The sequence below is a fragment of the Labrus mixtus genome, chromosome 1, assembly GCF_963584025.1.
Source record: "Labrus mixtus chromosome 1, fLabMix1.1, whole genome shotgun sequence".
NCBI classification, from domain to species: Eukaryota; Metazoa; Chordata; class Actinopteri; order Labriformes; family Labridae; genus Labrus; species Labrus mixtus.
The window spans coordinates 461,113-483,612 of NC_083612.1; the positions used below are offsets into that span (position 1 = coordinate 461,113).

The 22,500-nt window shown below is 44.1% G+C and overlaps 1 protein-coding gene across 1 annotated transcript in view; it reads right to left on the bottom strand.

The window, feature by feature from the left end:
- LOC132978567 (mucin-2-like) overlaps positions 1-5,193 on the bottom strand; it is a 78,182-nt gene extending 72,989 nt beyond the window's left edge. Inside the window, exons 1-2 of the mRNA XM_061043774.1 lie at positions 5,107-5,193; positions 613-871 (exon numbers count right to left, since the gene is read on the bottom strand). Coding sequence (XP_060899757.1) covers positions 613-871; positions 5,107-5,182 — 335 coding nt within the window. The 5' untranslated portion in view covers positions 5,183-5,193. The remainder of the gene's footprint in view (positions 1-612; positions 872-5,106) is intronic.
- Positions 5,194-22,500: the final 17,307 nt, after the last annotated feature.

Here is a 22,500-nt window from a genome sequence, read left to right on the forward strand (position 1 = left end):
TGGAGTATGTTTTACAGCTTAAAAAGGGTATTAATTGAAGCCCCTCCCTGATAAAAAAAAAAAGCTATCTCTGACAGCGTTGTATTTCTGTCTCGTCTGATGCGGGTGACAACACAAGATGTGATGACCACCCTGATGTGCTGGCCCAGGTATTCCCAGCACCACTGCACTAAATTGGGGTATGCCAGGTGTCTGTAGGAACTGTGAAAAATGAATATAACAAAATAATGGTAAGCCTTTTTGCAGTGCTTTGTCCTAAATGAGAATAATTTGAAATACTCCAAAGCAAGGATAATGAATCACACAGGTGTCTCAACACTTCTGATAATACTTTTTGACTTTGTAAACTACATGTTATGAATAAAATTATGATATTTAGAAACTTTTCTCTGTATTGCTTTTGTAAAACTGAACTATTGAGATCTGGTGTCTGTCTTTAGAGCTGCATGTATGTCTCATACACAGCTTGCAGCACATAAGGGTTTATGTGTGTGCAAGGGGCAAACATTGTGTCATGTTGCGGCAGAAGGAGTGAGTGGGCGTGTCTAAACACGGTGTGTTTAACCACGGTGTGTTTAATCACGGTGTGTTTACAGTGCAGTGAGGACTCACGCCTGGCCGTCGACCTTCACAGACCCGTTGCTCATCTCCATGACAACCCCGTCCAGCTTCATGATGATCCTGCTGATGGCGGTCACGTTGTTTAGTGTGGAGCGTGTCATCTGAATGTTGAAGGTCTCGTAGGTTTCTTTACACTGTGACACCAGGACGTGTTGACAGGATGTCGGCAGGGTGAAGAACTCGCCATCGAACGTCTTCCAGTGGAAGTTTCCCCACGTGGTGCACACGTGGTCGATGTGAGAGCCTTTAACTGAAACAACACAAACAGGACGAGTGTACGAGTCATTAAAGAGTTAACGAGTCATTAAAGAGTTAACGAGTCATCAGAGTTAACGAGTCATCAAAGAGTTAACGAATCATTAAAGAGTTAACGAGTCATCAAAGAGTTAACGAATCATTAAAGAGTTAACGAGTCATTAAAGAGTTAACGAGTCATCAAAGAGTTAACGAGTCATTAAAGAGTTAACGAGTCATCAACGAGTTAACGAGTCATCAACGAGTTAACGAGTCATTAAAGAGTTAACGAGTCATCAAAGAGTTAACGAGTCATCAAAGAGTTAACGAGTCATCAAAGAGTTAACGAGTCATTAATGAGCTAACTGTGTGTGTTTGTCTGTGTGTCTGTGTGAGTGTGTGTTTTTTTTAATTTTTTTTAATTTAACCAGGAAAAAGTCTCATTGAGATTAAAAATCTCTTTTACAAGAGCGTCCTGGCCAAGACAGGCAGCAGCACAATTACAGGGTTCCAGACATAAAACACATAAATACAGGAATCACAAAAATTCATCAGAATCTGTCAGAAGTCATCAGCAACAAAGTAATCAAAAAAGGCAATACGAGTTAGCTAAAACATCTACAGTCAGATATTTCTGCCTCCAGATCATTAAGACGACCTTTAAAAACATTCAAGGAAACCAGCTTCTGAAGATTTAAAGTACCTTGCAACCGATTCCAAGAAGAGGGAGCAGCATACTTGAATGCCCTTTTTCCTAATTCGGTACGGGCTTTAGGGATGGTTAGAAGGTATAAATCCTGCGAGCGAAGATTGTAACTTCCAGTACTTTTTTGAAGTATGTAGCTCTGTAGGTATGATGGAAGCAGACCGAGAATACCCTTATAAATAAAAATATGCCAGTGGTTTAGTCTACGTGCAGACAAGGCAGTCCAACCAACCCGAGCATAGAAGGAGCAGTGGTGAGTAAGTGCTTAAAGATTGGTGATAAACCTCAGTGCCCCATGGTAAACAGTATCTAGCGCATGTAGGCTTTGCGAGGATGCATGCATGTAAATAGCATCGCCATAGTCTAGCACTGATATAAATGTGGCAGCAACAAGTGTTTTTTTGGCCTTAAATGAAGAGCAAGACTTATTTCTAAGATAAAATCCTAATTTTAACTTGAGTTTTTTTTTTTACCAATTGTTGAACGTGAGGCTTAAAATAGAGAGACTCATCAATCACAAATCCCAGATATCTGTATTGAGATACAGACTCAATTTCAAAGCCCTGAAAGGTGGTGATAGCAGGAAGGTTCAGTGGCTTTGATTTGGAGTTCGAGAACATCATGAGTTTCGTTTTATCAGCATTCAGAACAAGTTTTAAGTCACACAAGGTATGTTGTACAGTATTAAAAGCAAGTTGTAGCTGACAAAGGGCCTGATTTGGTGTAGGTGCAGAGCAGTATATCACAGTGTCATCAGCATAAAAGTGGAAATTTGCATTAATAACATTTTGATCAAGACTATTGATATATAAAATGAAGAGTAGTGGTCCCAGGACTGATCCCTGGGGCACGCCTTTGGATACTACAAGGGAGCTAGAAGTGATGCCTTCTGCCTGCACGCACTGAGATCTTCCAGAAAGGTAGCTTTCAAATCAGCAGACCACTTTGTCTGATAGTCCTACGCTACTAAGTCTTTGCTTTAGTATTGCATGATCCACAGTATCAAAAGCCTTTGATAAATCAATAAAAAGCGCTGCACAGCGGTGTTTGTTATCTAAAAATTCTATAAAATCATTGACCACTTTTAAGGCCGCTGTAGTTGTGCTGTGTTTTTTCCTAAAACCTGACTGAAAGTCAGATAAGATATTGTTTGATAGTAGGAAATATTTCAGTTGTTCACTCACAATGGACTCCAGAACCTTAACCAGGACCGACAATTTGGAGATGGGTCTATAATTATTTAAGACTGTACGGTCCCCCCCTTTCAACAAGGGAAGAACAAATGCAGATTTCCATATAAGAGGAATTTCGTTTGTGTCCAGGGAGAGATTAAAAAGATGTGTCAAAGGTGGTGCGATAAAATCAGCTGCCAGCTTTAAAAAGTAAGGTTCTAAGTTGTCAGGACCTGCAGATTTTTTTGTGTCGAGGAGTTTGAGGGCTTTGAGCACTTCTGAGACTGTAATGACTTGAAAACTGAAGGATTGACTACCTGTAACTTGACAGTCAGAAAAAAGCCAGAGGAGCCAGAGGCTATAAAATGTTCATTAAAGGCACCAAGCATTTTGGACTTATCAATGACTTTAAGTGAGTCCTTAACAATGCATGGAGGAAGCTCAATTCCATTTTTATTTCCAGCCAGGGATTTAATTGTCTTCCAGAATTTCAAGGGATTGTTTAGGTTGCTTGAGGTTTCTGTGAGGAAATGATCAGCTTTGGCTTTCCTAATTGCAACTGTGAGAGCATTGCGCATCTGCCTGTAAAGCAGCCAGTCCGAATCCAGACCTGATCTCCTGGCTTTTGCCCATGCTATATTTCGCTCATGAAGTGAGTTAGATAACTCTGGAGTGAACCATACATTATTTTGGCCTTTAACTCTGTACTTTCTGAGGGGAGCATGCTTGTCCACAACTTTTGTGAAACCATCATAAAATAATTTCCATGCACTTTCAACATCAGGAATATGATGCATTTTCTGCCAGTCAAAATTAAACAAGTCATGAAAAAACCCTTGTTCATTAAAATGTTTCATGTCACGCTTTATAATGATGCGTGGCTTGGTTTTGGGGATTTTTGTATTTCTCACTGAGGCAATAACACAATGGTCACTAATGTCGGTTGTGTATTTATGAGGAGTGTTTGTTAGAATAAAATCTATTAGAGATGATTTTTCTGGACATTTAAGATTGGGTCTAGTGGGGCTATCGACAATTTGAAAGAGGTTTAGCAAGTCACAGTAAGCTTTAAAATCATCAGATACTGGTTTTAACCAGTTACAGTTAAACTCTCCAATAATGACAATTTCATTAAACTTCAATTCTGTTAAAAGCTGCATCAGGGTGGATAGTGCACTGCTGACAGCTGAAGGTGTCCCATAGCAACCAACAACAGTTATATGGAGAGATTTCGATATCTCAAGATCAAGAGCCAACAATTCAAACTGCTTACTCTCTGACTTGGAGAGAAGCACATTTGCATGAAACTTGCTTTTTATATAAATTGCAATACCCCCTCCCCTTTTGGGCCGGTCAGTCCTAAATATATTATAACCATCGATACTAATATCCTTGTTCAGAACAGATTTACTCAACCAAGTTTCAGATAGAACAATTACAAAAGCATCTGTTGAGTTCGCCCAGATACGAATTATGTCCATTTTAGCTATTAAACTGCGTACATTCAGATGGATGAAACCAAGACCAGACCTTGATTTAAAGTCGGCAGGAGTGTTAAAATTTATAGCAGAATCTGGACCTGGATTGGGTTGCACATTCCCTGAAATCAGCAGCAACAGAACAATAAGACACCTCTGTTTAAGGGATTTGGAGGAGATATCTTTCTTAGAGTCCTCCAGTACAAAATCACAAGCACAGTTTATGGAAATGGTTAAATTGTCTTGCAAAGCCATTATACTGGTGAGACGGGACAAGACCACAGTGTCAGATGAAAAGAAAGGGTGTAGGGGTAACGATTTAACCAGCGCACAGCCAGATGCACACGTTCCCCGGTATGTTGCATATAGAGTTTATGAGTACTGCACAGGAGTTGTCGGTCCCGTGCCCGTGGGGGCTTCGTCCTGTGCCGCACAAAATTAACAAACACAGTACAGTAAAGAGCAACGTCATTTTTCGTTTCATTCCCGTATGAAACGCTGTGTGTGTGTGTGTGTGTGTCAGTGTGTGTGTGTGTGTATATGCGTGTACTTGTGAGTGTGAGTGTGAGTGTGTGTGTGTGTGTGTGTGTGTGTGTGTGTGTGTGTGTGTGTGTACTTGTGAGTGTGAGTGAGTGTGAGTGTGTGTGTGTGTCTGTGTGTGTGTGTGTGTATATGCGTGTACTTGTGAGTGTGAGTGTGAGTGTGTGTGTGTGTGTGTGTGTGTGTGTGTGTGTGTCAGTGTGTGTGTGTGTGTATATGCGTGTACTTGTGAGTGTGAGTGTGAGTGTGTGTGTGTGTGTGTGTGTGTGTGTGTGTGTGTGTGTGTGTGTGTACTTGTGAGTGTGAGTGAGTGTGAGTGTGTGTGTGTGTCTGTGTGTATGTGTGAGAGGCTCACCATCCTCGGTCAGGGAGCAGACGAGCAGCGCCACATAGACGAGCCATAACGTGGATCGTAGTTCTTTGGTCCCCATGTTGAACCGGAGGACTGACCTTCTCTGAGCGACTCACCTGCACGATGTGTCCTTTTATATCCTGAGAGTGAGGGTGGAGCTGCTCCACCTGTACAGGTAAGAGAGGCTTAAATAAATACCTGAGAGTGTTCGCAGTTACTATTTGTTTGTTCAGTAAACATGTCATCACCTCTTTCAGTGTACCCAGCAGCTTGTTCCCCTGCAGGCCTCTCATGTATGTGTGTTCTGTCATGTTAAGTGAAGGTGCTGGAAATGTGTCAATGTGTTGAAGGACAAACACTGAGACAGACGGATTTCACTAAAAATAGATCACAGTCTCTAATGTCTCCTTAAACTGTGCAGTTACAAATTATATAACTCTGATGATCTTCAGACACAAACACAGTTAGCTCTTATTCAGTGTGAGACTGTGGAGAGACGATATCTGCATATTTCCTCTGATGGACACTCTCACACTGATGGAGCTGCACTCTCACTCTGATGGAGCTGCACTCTCACACTGATGGAGCTGCACTCTAATGCTGATGGAGCTGCACTCTCACTCTGATGGAGCTGCACTCTCACTCTGATGGAGCTGCACTCTCACACTGATGGAGCTGCACTCTAATGCTGATGGAGCTGCACTCTCACACTGATGGAGCTGCACTCTCACACTGATGGAGTTGCACTCTAATGCTGATGGAGCTGCACTCTAATGCTGATGGAGCTGCACTCTCACACTGATGGAGTTGCACTCTCACACTAATGGAGCTGCACTCTCACACTGATGGAGCTGCACTCTAATGCTAATGGAGCTGCACTCTAATGCTGATGGAGCTGCACTCTCACTCTGATGGAGCTGCACTCTCACACTGATGGAGCTGCACTCTCACTCTGATGGAGCTGCACTCTCACTCTGATGGAGCTGCACTCTCACTCTGATGGAGCTGCACTCTCACTCTGATGGAGCTGCACTCTCACACTGATGGAGCTGCACTCTCACTCTGATGGTACACTCTCACACTGATGGAGCTGCACTCTCACACTGATGGAGCTGCACTCTCACTCTGATGGAGCTGCACTCTCACTCTGATGGTACACTCTCACACTGATGGAGCTGCACTCTCACTCTGATGGAGCTGCACTCTCACACTGATGGAGCTGCACTCTAACACTGATGGAGCTGCACTCTCACTCTGATAGAGCTGCACTCTAACACTGATGGAGCTGCACTCTCACACTGATGGAGCTGCACTCTCACACTGATGGAGCTGCACTCTCACTCTGATGGAGCTGCACTCTCACTCTGATGGAGCTGCAGTCTAACACTGATGGAGCTGCACTCTCACTCTGATGGAGCTGCACTCTCACTCTGATGGAGCTGCACTCTCACTCTGATGGAGCTGCACTCTCACACTGATGGAACTGCACTCTCACTCTGATGGAGCTGCACTCTCACTCTGATGGAGCTGCACTCTAACACTGATGGAGCTGCACTCTCACTCTGATGGTACACTCTCACACTGATAGAGCTGCACTCTAACACTGATGGAGCTGCACTCTCACTCTGATGGAACTGCACTCTCACTCTGATGGAGCTGCACTCTCACTCTGATGGAGCTGCACTCTAACACTGATGGAGCTGCACTCTCACTCTGATGGAGCTGCACTCTGATGGAACTGCACTCTCACTCTGATGGAGCTGCACTCTCACACTGATGGAGCTGCACTCTAACACTGATGGAGCTGCACTCTCACTCTGATGGAGCTGCACTCTCACACTGATGGAGCTGCACTCTAATGCTGATGGAGCTGCACTCTCACACTGATGGAGCTGCACTCTCACACTGATGGAGTTGCACTCTAATGCTGATGGAGCTGCACTCTAATGCTGATGGAGCTGCACTCTCACACTGATGGAGTTGCACTCTCACACTAATGGAGCTGCACTCTCACTCTGATGGAGCCGCACTCTAACACTGATGGAGCTGCACTCTAACACTGATGGAGTTGCACTCTCACTCTGATGGAGCTGCACTCTGATGGAACTGCACTCTCACTCTGATGGAGCTGCACTCTCACTCTGATGGAGCTGCACTCTCACACTGATGGAGCTGCACTCTAACACTGATGGAGTTGCACTCTCACTCTGATGGAGCTGCACTCTGATGGAACTGCACTCTCACTCTGATGGAGCTGCACTCTCACACTGATGGAGCTGCACTCTAACACTGATGGAGCTGCACTCTCACTCTGATGGAGCTGCACTCTCACACTGATGGAGCTGCACTCTAATGCTGATGGAGCTGCACTCTCACACTGATGGAGCTGCACTCTAATGCTGATGGAGCTGCACTCTCACACTGATGGAGCTGCACTCTAACACTGATGGAGCTGCACTCTGATGCTGATGGAGCTGCACTCTCACACTGATGGAGCTGCACTCTCACACTGATGGAGCTGCACTCTAATGCTGATGGAGCTGCACTCTCACTCTGATGGAGCTGCACTCTAACACTGATGGAGCTGCACTCTGATGGAGCTGCACTCTCACACTGATGGAGCTGCACTCTAACACTGATGGAGCTGCACTCTCACACTGATGGAGCTGCACTCTAATGCTGATGGAGCTGCACTCTCACACTGATGGAGCTGCACTCTCACTCTGATGGAGCTGCACTCTAACACTGATGGAGCTGCACTCTCACACTGATGGAGCTGCACTCTAACACTGATGGAGCTGCACTCTCACTCTGATGGAGCTGCACTCTCACACTGATGGAGCTGCACTCTAACACTGATGGAGCTGCACTCTCACTCTGATGGAGCTGCACTCTCACACTGATGGAGCTGCACTCTCACACTGATGAAGCTGCACTCTAACACTGATGGAGCTGCACTCTCACACTGATGGAGCTGCACTCTCACTCTGATGGAGCTGCACTCTCACACTGATGGAGCTGTACTCTAACACTGATGGAGCTGCACTCTCACTCTGATGGAGCTGCACTCTCACACTGATGGAGCTGCACTCTAATGCTGATGGAGCTGCACTCTCACACTGATGGAGCTGCACTCTAATGCTGATGGAGCTGCACTCTCACACTGATGGAGCTGCACTCTAACACTGATGGAGCTGCACTCTGATGCTGATGGAGCTGCACTCTCACACTGATGGAGCTGCACTCTCACACTGATGGAGCTGCACTCTCACACTGATGGAGCTGCACTCTAATGCTGATGGAGCTGCACTCTCACTCTGATGGAGCTGCACTCTAACACTGATGGATCTGCACTCTGATGGAGCTGCACTCTCACACTGATGGAGCTGCACTCTAACACTGATGGAGCTGCACTCTCACACTGATGGAGCTGCACTCTAATGCTGATGGAGCTGCACTCTCACACTGATGGAGCTGCACTCTCACTCTGATGGAGCTGCACTCTAACACTGATGGAGCTGCACTCTCACACTGATGGAGCTGCACTCTAACACTGATGGAGCTGCACTCTCACTCTGATGGAGCTGCACTCTCACACTGATGGAGCTGCACTCTAACACTGATGGAGCTGCACTCTCACTCTGATGGAGCTGCACTCTCACACTGATGGAGCTGCACTCTCACTCTGATGGAGCTGCACTCTAACACTGATGGAGCTGCACTCTGATGGAGCTGCACTCTCACACTGATGGAGCTGCACTCTAACACTGATGGAGCTGCACTCTCACACTGATGGAGCTGCACTCTAATGCTGATGGAGCTGCACTCTCACACTGATGGAGCTGCACTCTCACTCTGATGGAGCTGCACTCTAACACTGATGGAGCTGCACTCTCACACTGATGGAGCTGCACTCTAACACTGATGGAGCTGCACTCTCACTCTGATGGAGCTGCACTCTCACACTGATGGAGCTGCACTCTAACACTGATGGAGCTGCACTCTCACTCTGATGGAGCTGCACTCTCACACTGATGGAGCTGCACTCTCACTCTGATGGAGCTGCACTCTCACACTGATGGAGCTGTGAGCGCTAACAGATGATCGTCAGAGATGGTGAGTAGCTGTCGGTTTACACAAGCTGAAAGAAGCAGCAAAGTCGATCTGTTTGCAGACTGTTAGCAGCGGATAAGTAGTAGGGAGAAGCATAGATAGCACAAAAGAAACACGATTTGTGTCACAGATCGCAAAGCAGTGACATACACGCCAGCGTCCTCGCTCAACCGTATGTCAAGAAAGATGAACTACAGGCCGATGTAGCTAGAGACTTACCAGAGCACCCTGACAAAAGAGAATTACAATAATCCAACCTGGAGGTAACAAATGCATGAACTAGCTTTTCTGCATGGTTTTGTGACAGGATATCCCTGATCTTCGATATATTAGGTGGAAATGGGCTGTCTGTAAAATTTGTTTGAAGTTAGAGTTAAAGGACATATCTTGTTATCTTCATTGATATGTAAAGCTGAGTATCATCTGCATAACAACGGAAATTGATGGAGTGTTTACTCATAATATTTCACAGAGGAAGCATATATAATGTAAAGAGAATCGGTCCAAGCACTGAACCTTGTGGGACTCCATGGCTAACTTTGGTGTGCATAGAGGACTCATCATTAACATGTACAAACTGAGATCGATTTGATAAGTAGGATTCAAACCAACTTAAAGCAGTCCCTGTAATTCCAAGTAAATGAAGAGACAATGTGTACACTCAGGAGACAACAATGACACTCAGGAGACAACATGGACACTCGAGAGACAATGTGGACACTGAAGAGACAATGTGGACACTCAAGAGAGAACATGGACACTCAAAAGAAAATGTGGACACTCAAGAGACAACTTGGACACCAAAGATACAACTTGGACACTAAAGAGAAATCATGGACATTGAAGAGACAATGTAGACACTGAAGAGACAATGTGGACACTCAAGAGACAATGTAGACACTAAAGAGACAATGTGGACACTCAAGAGACAATGTGGACATTGAAGAGACAATGTGGACACTCAAGAGTCAATGTGGACACTAAAGAGACAATGTGGACACTGAAGAGACAATGTGGACACTCAAGAGACAACATGGACATTGAAGAGACAATATGGACACTCAAGAGACAACATGGACATTGAAGAGACAATGTGGACACTCAAGAGACAACGTGAACACTGAAGAGACAATGTGGACACTAAAGAGACAATGTGGACACTCAAGAGACAATGTGGACACTGAAGAGACAATGTGTATACTAAAGAGACAATGTGGACACTCAAGAGACAATGTGTACACTAAAGAGACAATGTGTACACTAAAGAGACAATGTGGACACTCAAGAGACAATGTGTACACTAAAGAGACAATGTGTACACTAAAGAGACAATGTGGACACTCAAGAGACAATGTGTACACTAAAGAGACAATGTGGACACTCAAGAGACAATGTGTACACTAAAGAGACAATGTGGACACTCAAGAGACAATGTGTACACTCAAGAGACAATGTGGACACTAAAGAGACAATGTGTACACTCAAGAGACAATGTGTACACTAAAGAGACAATGTGGACACTCAAGAGACAATGTGTACACTAAAGAGACAATGTGGACACTCAAGAGACAATGTGGACACTCTAGAGACAACCCTAACCCTGAAGAGACAATGTGGACACTCAAGAGACAATGTGGACACTGAAGAGACAATGTGGACACTCAAGAGACAATGTGAACACTCAAGAGAGAACATGGACACTAAAGAGACAACGTGGACACTGAATAGAGAGACTAGAATACAATATCTCAATGGATTGCTTCTGAGGCTACGCTGTCCAGTCGCTGGATAATAAACTGGATGAACTCCGAAGTAGAATGGCTTTTCAACGGGACATAAAGGACTCCAACGCCATGGTATTTACTGAAACTTGGCTAGACCCATTGATTCCTGACTACGCAGTAGCCCCAGCCGGGCGCTTAATCTTCCGGCAGGACAGAACGTTGGAATTGGGGAAAACCAAGGGAGGTGGGCAGACCCCAGGCTGTGAGGATGGGCAACAACACCTCCTCCACTCTGACTCTCAGTACTGGAGCACCGCAGGGCAGCCCCCTCCTGTACTCACTGTTCACGCACGACTGCGTGGCCCCACACAGCTCAAATACAATAATTAAGTTTGCTGACGACACCACAGTCATCGGCCTGATCTCTGACAACGACGAGACAGCCTACAGGGAGGAGGTGAGGGCCTTGTCAACATGGTGCCATGACAACAACCTCCATCTCAACGTCAGCAAAACAAAGGAGCTCATAGTGGACTATAGGAAACTGCAGGGAGGAGAGCACGCCCCCATCTACAGAGATGGGGCTGCAGTAGAGAGAGTCAGTAGCTTCAGGTTCCTTGGGGTACACATCACTGAGGACCTGTCCTGGTCACACCACACTGACGTTGTTGTTAAGGCAGCGAGACATCTTCTTCCTCCGCACACTGAAGAGGTTCGGTATGGACTCCAGGATACTCTGCAACTTTTACTGATGCACCATCGAGAGTATCCTGACTGGCTGCATCACCACCTGGTATGGAAATTGCAACGACCGCGACCGCAAAGCTCTGCAGAGGGTCGTGAAAACTGCACAGCACATCACCAGGTCTGATCTGCCATCCATACAGGACCTCTATACTCGGAGATGTTGGAGAAAAGCACAGACCATTCTCAGGGACCACAGCCACCCTAGCCAGAAACTGTTCACTCTGCTACTGTCAGGCAGACGGTATCGGAGCATCAGGACAAGAACCACCAGGCTCAAGAACAGCTTCTTTCCGAGCACCACAAGACTCTTGAACTCCACAAGCCCCTTGAACTCCTAAACCCTAATATCCTGCCCCAAAAATGTCATTGCCAGCTATGACTGCTTTGCCTGTTATGTTGTGTATTTGACTAATAAAGATAACTTGAACTAACTTGAACTTGTTGTGCCCAGAAAATTATCACCTTGTAACTTGTAATTACAAGATAATTTTTTAAGTCATTAAAATGGAGGAGTTTTTTTAAATTTTCTTATGTGAATGCAATATGCTTCTGTAAATATTTGCAGTATTAAGCTTTATTTAATGAGTCAGAATGAGCGGCCTGTGTTTGATAAATGGTTACAGTTTCACTCCTGCTTAGTAAACAACATTTCATTCGTATAACATGAAATCAAACCTCAACTGCTTTATTTATATCTGAATGGTAGCTCATGAACTTTTTTGAGAACATCTTTCCTTTTAATTTTCTAGTTTTTCCACAAGCACTTAATATAAATCTCTTTGATAAGATTCATGAAGACAATCCCATTAACTTCTCAACCTAAAGAGAGTAAATGCATGAATCATTATTAGAGCGTCGTATAGAGGACTCTGATGCTTTGTACGTCACTTCCACATCATGTCTGATCTCAGGAGAACCCCGGCCCCCCCTCCTGTCTGCCTAATTCTCTCCCGCTGTGAGGTGCATATGTGAACAGCCAGCTGAGGAGAATATCCGGAGCAGTCCTCCTAAAATTATTTAGATATTTTCATTAGTGCAGATGTGAAAATGGCTAGAGAGGAGTCAGTCAAGCCTGTGGTGTGATGTTTGGGATGAGTGCAGCAAACCAAACAAAGGTGAGGCTGAGGTGGCTGCAGCAGGCCCAACTGAGAGAGAATCAGAGTCTCTATCAAGCCTTACTGAAGATAACAACCCCCCCTCCCCTCTGAGACCAGTCTCCATCTATGGGCCCAATCCTCCCCTCTGATCCACCTTTTCCTCCTTCAAGCCCAATCTTCCCCTTGGAGCCTAATCCCCATTTCTGGGCCCAATCTCCACCTCCGAGTCCAATAGCCACCATTGAACCCAATCTCCACCTCCGAGCTACAATGTTACAATGGTGGAAGTAGCACAAACGGTTGAAGAGGAGAAGCGCGGCGAAAAACGTACGGAACTGGAGGAAAAATAATAATGATTTGGATAACAATAGTGGGAATGCTGTTTACAGCTTATATGAAATGATAAGAATTTTGACAAGTGTGACATTTCAGCAGGTCGCAAATCTGAATGGAAGGACAGAGGTCACGGACAGGGAAACTAACAAAAAGAAAATTGCACCTTCACAAAACAACAAAAATAAGGCCTTTGGGGTTCTAAAAGGTGGAGTGGAGTTATAAGTCTCCACAGCCACCCACTAATTCTACTAAAAGACGGTAGATGAACTAAAGAAATTGGCCTCAAACAAAAGTGGGGTCTGCTCAACCCTTTATTAAAACCACACACACACACACACACACACACACACACACACACACACACATTAGATTAGATTCCACACTAACCTGTAATTTCCACATTGTCCTTGTGTGCTGCGTTCCGTCAGCGCCACAGTTTTGCTCCTTCCGATAACAGTCGCCCTTCCCCACACAGCCATGAACAGCTTTGCACAGGGGTTCACAAGATCACAGGAGAACTACAAGATGACGGGAGAACTACAAGATGACGGGAGAACTACAAGATCACGGGAGAACTACAAGATGACGGGAGAACTACAAGATGACGGGAGAACTACAAGATGACGGGAGAACTACGAGATGAAGGGAGAACTACAAGATGAAGGGAGAACTACAAGATGAAGGGGGAACTACAAGATGAAGGGAGAACTACAAGATGACGGGAGAACTACGAGATGAAGGGAGAACTACAAGATGACGGGAGAACTACAAGATGAAGGGAGAACTACAAGATGACGGGAGAACTACAAGATGACGGGAGAACTACAAGATGAAGGGAGAACTACAAGATGACGGGGGAACTACGAGATGAAGGGAGAACTACAAGATGACGGGGGAACTACAAGATGACGGGGGAACTACGAGATGACGGGGGAACTACAAGATGAAGGGAGAACTACGAGATGACGGGGGAACTACGAGATGAAGGGAGAACTACAAGATGACGGGGGAACTACGAGATGAAGGGAGAACTACAAGATGACGGGAGAACTACGAGATGACGGGAGAACTACAAGATGAAGGGAGAACTACAAGATGACGGGAGAACTACAAGATGACGGGAGAACTTCAAGATGACGGGAGAACTACAAGATGACGGGAGAACTACGAGATCCCAGGAGAACTACAAGATGACGGGGGAACTACGAGATGACGGGAGAACTTCAAGATGACGGGAGAACTACAAGATGACGGGAGAACTACAAGATGAAGGGAGAACTACGAGATGACGGGAGAACTACGAGATGAAGGGAGAACTACAAGATGACGGGAGAACTACAAGATGAAGGGAGAACTACAAGATGACGGGAGAACTACAAGATGACGGGAGAACTACAAGATGACGGGGGAACTACGAGATGACGGGAGAACTACAAGATGAAGGGAGAACTACAAGATGACGGGAGAACTACGAGATCCCAGGAGAACTACAAGAACACAGAGAACTACGAGATGAAGGGAGAACTACAAGATGACGGGGGAACTACAAGATGACGGGGGAACTACGAGATGAAGGGAGAACTACAAGATGAAGGGAGAACTACAAGATGACGGGAGAACTACGAGATGACGGGGGAACTACAAGATGACGGGGGAACTACAAGATGACGGGAGAACTACAAGATGACGGGAGAACTACGAGATGACGGGGGAACTACAAGATGAAGGGAGAACTACGAGATGAAGGGAGAACTACGAGATGAAGGGAGAACTACAAGATGAAGGGAGAACTACGAGATGAAGGGAGAACTACAAGATGACGGGAGAACTACGAGATGACGGGAGAACTACGAGATGACGGGGGAACTACAAGATGACGGGGGAACTACAAGATGAAGGGAGAACTACAAGATGACGGGAGAACTACAAGATGACGGGAGAACTACAAGATGACGGGGGAACTACAAGATGAAGGGAGAACTACGAGATGACGGGAGAACTACAAGATGACGGGAGAACTACAAGATGACGGGGGAACTACAAGATGAAGGGAGAACTACAAGATGACGGGGGAACTACAAGATGAAGGGAGAACTACAAGATGACGGGGGAACTACAAGATGACGGGAGAACTACGAGATGAAGGGAGAACTACAAGATGACGGGGGAACTACAAGATGACGGGGGAACTACGAGATGAAGGGAGAACTACAAGATGACGGGGGAACTACAAGATGACGGGGGAACTACAAGATGAAGGGAGAACTACAAGATGACGGGAGAACTACAAGATGAAGGGAGAACTACAAGATGACGGGAGAACTACGAGATGAAGGGAGAACTACAAGATGACGGGGGAACTACGAGATGACGGGAGAACTACAAGATGAAGGGAGAACTACAAGATGACGGGAGAACTACGAGATGAAGGGAGAACTACAAGATGACGGGGGAACTACAAGATGACGGGGGAACTACAAGATGAAGGGAGAACTACAAGATGACGGGAGAACTACAAGATGAAGGGAGAACTACAAGATGACGGGGGAACTACAAGATGACGGGGGAACTACAAGATGAAGGGAGAACTACAAGATGAAGGGAGAACTACAAGATGACGGGGGAACTACGAGATGAAGGGAGAACTACAAGATGACGGGGGAACTACAAGAACACAGAGAACTACGAGATGACGGGGGAACTACAAGATGAAGGGAGAACTACAAGATGACGGGGGAACTACAAGATGACGGGAGAACTACAAGATGACGGGGGAACTACGAGATGAAGGGAGAACTACAAGATGACGGGGGAACTACGAGATGAAGGGAGAACTACAAGATGACGGGGGAACTACGAGATGAAGGGAGAACTACAAGATGACGGGAGAACTACAAGATGAAGGGAGAACTACAAGATGACGGGGGAACTACGAGATGAAGGGAGAACTACAAGATGACGGGGGAACTACAAGATGAAGGGAGAACTACAAGATGACGGGGGAACTACGAGATGAAGGGAGAACTACAAGATGACGGGGGAACTACGAGATGAAGGGAGAACTACAAGATGACGGGGGAACTACAAGATGAAGGGAGAACTACAAGATAACGGGGGAACTACAAGATGAAGGGAGAACTACAAGATGACGGGAGAACTACAAGATGACGGGAGAACTACGAGATGAAGGGAGAACTACAAGATGACGGGGGAACTACAAGATGACGGGGGAACTACAAGATGAAGGGAGAACTACAAGATGACGGGGGAACTACGAGATGAAGGGAGAACTACAAGATGACGGGGGAACTACGAGATGACGGGAGAACTACAAGATGACGGGGGAACTACGAGATGAAGGGAGAACTACAAGATGACGGGGGAACTACGAGATGAAGGGAGAACTACGAGATGACGGGGGAACTACAAGATGACGGGAGAACTACAAGATAACGGGGGAACTACAAGATGAAGGGAGAACTACAAGATGACGGGGGAACTACAAGATGACGGGGGAACTACAAGATGAAGGGAGAACTACAAGATGACGGGGGAACTACGAGATGAAGGGAGAACTACAAGATGACGGGGGAACTACGAGATGAAGGGAGAACTACAAGATGAAGGGAGAACTACAAGATGACGGGAGAACTACAAGATGAAGGGAGAACTACAAGATGACGGGGGAACTACGAGATGAAGGGAGAACTACAAGATGACGGGGGAACTACAAGATGAAGGGAGAACTACAAGATGACGGGAGAACTACAAGATGACGGGAGAACTACAAGATGACGGGGGAACTACAAGATGACGGGGGAACTACAAGATGACGGGAGAACTACAAGATGACGGGAGAACTACAAGATGACGGGGGAACTACGAGATGAAGGGAGAACTACAAGATCACAGGAGAACTACAAGATCACAGGAGAACTAGAATGTCACAGGAATAAAGAGAACATGCCATCAACATGTTACTTTGTTGCCTGTTTTGATGTAATGTTGATGAAGTGATGAAACATACGATCTGAGCCCCATTCCTGGTATTTGGTTTAAATAATCAGAACTAATGTCCTATTTGCCTGATTCAATTAACGTGATGATTGAAGGCTGGCTAAGTCTGTTCCTCCACGGCTGAATCACGTTAATCAGTATCGTTAATTGGAACCAGATATGAATGATCAGAATACTTGTGCATGCCTGTTCTACATGAAAAGGGAGCAGTGTGGATCACAGAAATCCTGATTCTCTCTATCATAATCAATGGCTATTTAAAGGAAAGCAAAACTTTTTTACACAACTTGAAGAGCAAACCATCATAGAAGAATTTGAAAACTTCAAGACCATAGGTGAGGAGGCCGCTCCAGCACCCCCGCTAACTCAAGAATCTGGCACTCCACTGAAATAATTAAGCAATACATGAAGGATCTTGGACTTGGTGATAGTTGGAGAATGAGAAATCCATCATCCAGAGAATATTCATACTTTTCACCCCTCCACCAATCTCCTCCAGAATAGATTTCTTCCTCATAAGTAATTCACTCTCCCGACACATTAGAGAAAATAAAATTCATCCCATCATAATCAGGGATCACATTCCAGTCTCCCTGTCAATAAACATCAAATCACACATCAAGCCGCCCACAAGATGGCGCTTTAATACGCCACTTCTACAGGACCCTGATTTTATGTCATTGATTAGGAGAGAGTGGGCATTCTTTCTGGAGATGAACGACTCTCCAAACATTTCACCATCACTATTATGGGAAACAGGCAAAACAGTAATAAGAGGAATAATAATATCATATTTATCACACAAGAAAAAACAGCAACAAAAACATGAAAATGATCAAGACACAAAAATCAAAAAAGTATTTTATAAATTTTACAGCAACCTGTACTCCCCCGATCATGAACCCAACCAATCAGAAATAGACACCTTTCTAAATAACCTAGAACTACCAACCCTGCCATCAGAACAAGCCAACATTTTAGATACACCCATCACCACTGAAGAACTACACAAAGCCCTACATAAAATGCCAAGCAATAAATCTCCTGGACCAGACGGACTTCCTGCAGAATTCTACAAACACTTTTGGGACATATTATCACCACTATTCCATAGAGTAACTACAGAAATTAAAGCAACCTCCAACATACCCACCACATGAACACTGCTGTAATGACACTACTTTTGAATCCCAATAAGGACCCAACCCACCCCTCCAGCTACCGCCCCCTCTCACTTATCAACACTGATCTAAAAATTATTACAAAAACACTAACAACAAGAATAGAGACAGTCATTCCAATGATAATCCACCCTGACTAAACTGGTTTTATCAAAAACAGACACGCCTCAGACAACATCCGCAGGCTTTTCAACTTAATCCACATATCACAACAAAAACAGGACAAAACTATGATCGTCTCATTGGATGCAGAAAAGGCCTTTGATAAAGTTAACTGGACATTCTTATTCAGCGCCTTATGCAAGTTTGGTTTTGAAGAGTCGTTCATCCACTGGGTAAGAACACTGTACACATCACATCATTTTTCTTCCGTCTCTCACTCTACCATAAACTGGAATAAATCAACCATCCTGCCAATATCAGAAGGAGCCTGGGATTCTGCAGCCCAAGATCTCACCCTCCCATTTAACACTGGCAATATAAAATACCTAGGCATTAACATTTCCACCAGGCTGTCAGAATTATTTCACCTTAATTACACCCCCCTGCTAAAAAAAAATAGAGGATGACTTTAAGCGCTGGACCAAACTACCACTCACTCTCATTGGACAAATCGCCACAGTTAAAATGAAAACCTTACCACAGATGAATTATTTATTCTCAATGCTCCCCATCACTCCCACTGACAAATGGTTTAAAACAATAGATTCTTTATCATCACAATTTTACTGGAAAAACAAAAAAGCTAGAATTTCATTAAAAACATTACAAAACCACAAGTCACAGGGCGGCCTCGAAGCACCAAACTTTCTCTACTACCATCTGTCAAATCAATTATAACCCTAACCCATAATATTCAAACGGACGCAAAAAGAAAAATACAACAACCAATGGCTAGAACTGGAACAAAAACAATGTAAAACCACTTCAATTGCAGACCTTCCCTTCCTACCACAGTCAATTAAAAAACTGGACTACCACAAAACCATCACCATATCCTCAACTCTGACAGCCTGGTGGAAAACTCATAATATCACCAAGTCATCACTATCACCATGTAGATACACCCCAATATGGCATAACCCAGACTTCCAGCTACGCAACACCCCCATCTACTTCCCATCATGGCAACAAAAAGGAATCACTCACCTCAATCACCTATTTCAAAACAATCAGTTTATATCATTCAAAAAGGTAAAAACTGTAAACAAGAATTTGCTTTTATTTTTTTGGGCGGGGTGTGTTTAGATCTGACTAACTGAAATAAACCTGCCCTGGAGCAGATTTAAATTTATTGATCTGTTGCTATAGTGATTTAGCTTAACCTGCTTTGAGGCACGGAACAAGCCTGACTGATGTCAGGTTATCCTGAAATGATCCAGCTAACTGAGTTAACCAGGTACGAGTAAGGGGGCCCAGGAATCTGTATATTCTGTTTTATTTTGAAATCGACACTTTGTGCATTTCCTTGTCTGACTTCCTGTCTGGGTCATTCTATTCTGTCCAGTTTGACGCGTGCTTGCAGCTTGCTCCGTCAAAAATAGCTGGCACGCTCCAAAGACGTACCGCGACGCGTGATGTGGAAACAGGAGCATTGACTCGAGTGGCAGGCTGATGGAATGCGGCGTGCAGGGACTATGGGGAAATTAGAGGAAATGTTTACACCTACTGCAAATTTCATTCACTGTTTTATTAACAGCAGAGAGATCGTTTCTACTATTACTGACAGATTTTGAAACCTTGGTGATTACAGATTGTGTCTGTACCTGTTTCTGCTGGAGTGAGGGGAGTTCATCCCAAAGCTTGCTGCTGCACTTATACCCTCCATCTTAACGAAGAGAACTACACTCAGCTGAGGGCTTCATGTCAGACCCCCAAGAGGAGGAGGTCAATCCAATAACCCTACCCTTCTTACTACAAAGAGAAAGTTTTTCCATCTTTATTGATTCACTCTGAGTGACTCTCATGTCAGACTCTTCCGAGATGAAACACAAAGATGTGTCTGTGTGAGAGATAAGTCCTTGTGGTCCACACCCATCACTGAGCCTGCTGTGGAGATGAACACAATAAAGCACCTTGTTCAGGTGTAAACATGACGCATGTTGCTCTAAGGAGGTGAAGTACTTTTGGGCCTGTGTTGATTATTTGAAGCTGCGTCAATAATCCATTGTGAGTCAGCTGGGTCGGTCCAGGATGTTCATCCTGTAATGGATCTTTGTGATGTGTCAATAAAGACTGATATGTCCTGCTGAATGCTGCGGCTTGGCTGAGAGGGCCATGGGAAACTAAATAATCCAGGACCTAAAAATGTATATTGACACTGGATATCCAGAATGATTGTTCTTCTCTTCATGTTGACATGAGGGGGACGGAAAGACTAATCCAGTCCCTACAGGATCTCACTGCGTTCTTTCGACTTGTGATTTTTTAAAATAAAATTGCTGTAAAAGTTATGATGTTTTTTATTTGTTCAATGACGTCACAGGAGCAGATGAATTTTAAGTAACATTAACAAATATACTGAAGTAAGGTACAGACAGTAAAGACATGAAGGTTGCACTGAACTGTGAGTGTAACTTAGCCTCTGTACTGAAATTAGATATATCAATCAATCAGTCAATATTTATTTGTATAGCGTCAACTCATAACAAGTGTTATCTCGAGACACTTTACAAAAAGCAGGTAAAAGACCTTACTTATTGTTATGTTACGAAAAGCAGGTAAAAGTCCTTACTCATTGTTATGTTACGAAAAGCAGGTAAAAGACCTTACTCATTGTTATGTTACGAAAAGCAGGTAAAAGACCTTACTCATTGTTATGTTACGAAAAGCAGGTAAAAGACCGTACTCATTGTTATGTTATAAAAAGCAGGTAAAAGACCTTACTCATTGTTATGTTATGAAAAGCAGGTAAAAGACCTTACTCATTGTTATGTTATAAAAAGCAGGTAAAAGACCTTACTCATTGTTATGTTATAAAAAGCAGGTAAAAGACCTTACTCATTGCTATGTTATGAAAAGCAGGTAAAAGACCTTACTCATTGTTATGTTATAAAAAGCAGGTAAAAGACCTTACTCATTGCTATGTTACAAAGATCCGGTCTATCCATCATGAGCACTTTAGCAAAGCAGCAAAAGTTACAGTGGTAAGAAAAAACTGTCTTATTAAAAGGCAGAAATCTTCGGCCGGATCCCCGGCTCATGATGAAACAGTCTTCACAGGCCTAGACTGTGCCGGGCTTGGAAAGGGATAGGGGGAGAGATGAGATAAGATGCAGGAAGAGGGATAGGGAGCAAGGGGGTGGGGGGAGGCAAACCGTCCATCAACAATCCGGTGGGGAGGGGGTTGTTCATCTTAATCTTCAAAGATTTCAACAATAAAAAAGCAAAAAAAGGATTACAACCTTCAAGTTTCATTAAACCTCAAGTGCTCTTAAAATAATCTTACAGAACTATCATGTATATATATGTATGTATATATACATATATATATGTATATATACACTATATACATATATATAGCATATATACAGGTGAAACTATAGATATGTCGGTCCAGATGTTGTAGAGAGAACAGGTTAAACTATAGATATGTCGGTCCAGATGTTGTAAAGAGAACAGGTTAAACTATAGATATGTCGGTCCAGATGTTGTAGAGAGAACAGGTTAAACTATAGATATGTCGGTCCAGATGTTGAAGAGAGAACAGGTTAAACTATAGATATGTCGGTCCAGATGTTGAAGAGAGAACAGGTTAAACTATAGATATGTCGGTCCAGATGTTGAAGAGAGAACAGGTTAAACTATAGATATGTCGGTCCAGATGTTGAAGAGAGAACAGGTTAAACTATAGATATGTCGGTCCAGATGTTGTAGAGAGAACAGGTTAAACTATAGATATGTCGGTCCAGATGTTGAAGAGAGAACAGTTTAAACTATAGATATGTCGGTCCAGATGTTGAAGAGAGAACAGGTTAAACTATAGATATGTCGGTCCAGATGTTGTAGAGAGAACAGGTTAAACTATAGATATGTCGGTCCAGATGTTGAAGAGAGAACAGTTTAAACTATAGATATGTCGGTCCAGATGTTGAAGAGAGAACAGGTTAAACTATAGATATGTCGGTCCAGATGTTGTAGAGAGAACAGTTTAAACTATAGATATGTCGGTCCAGATGTTGA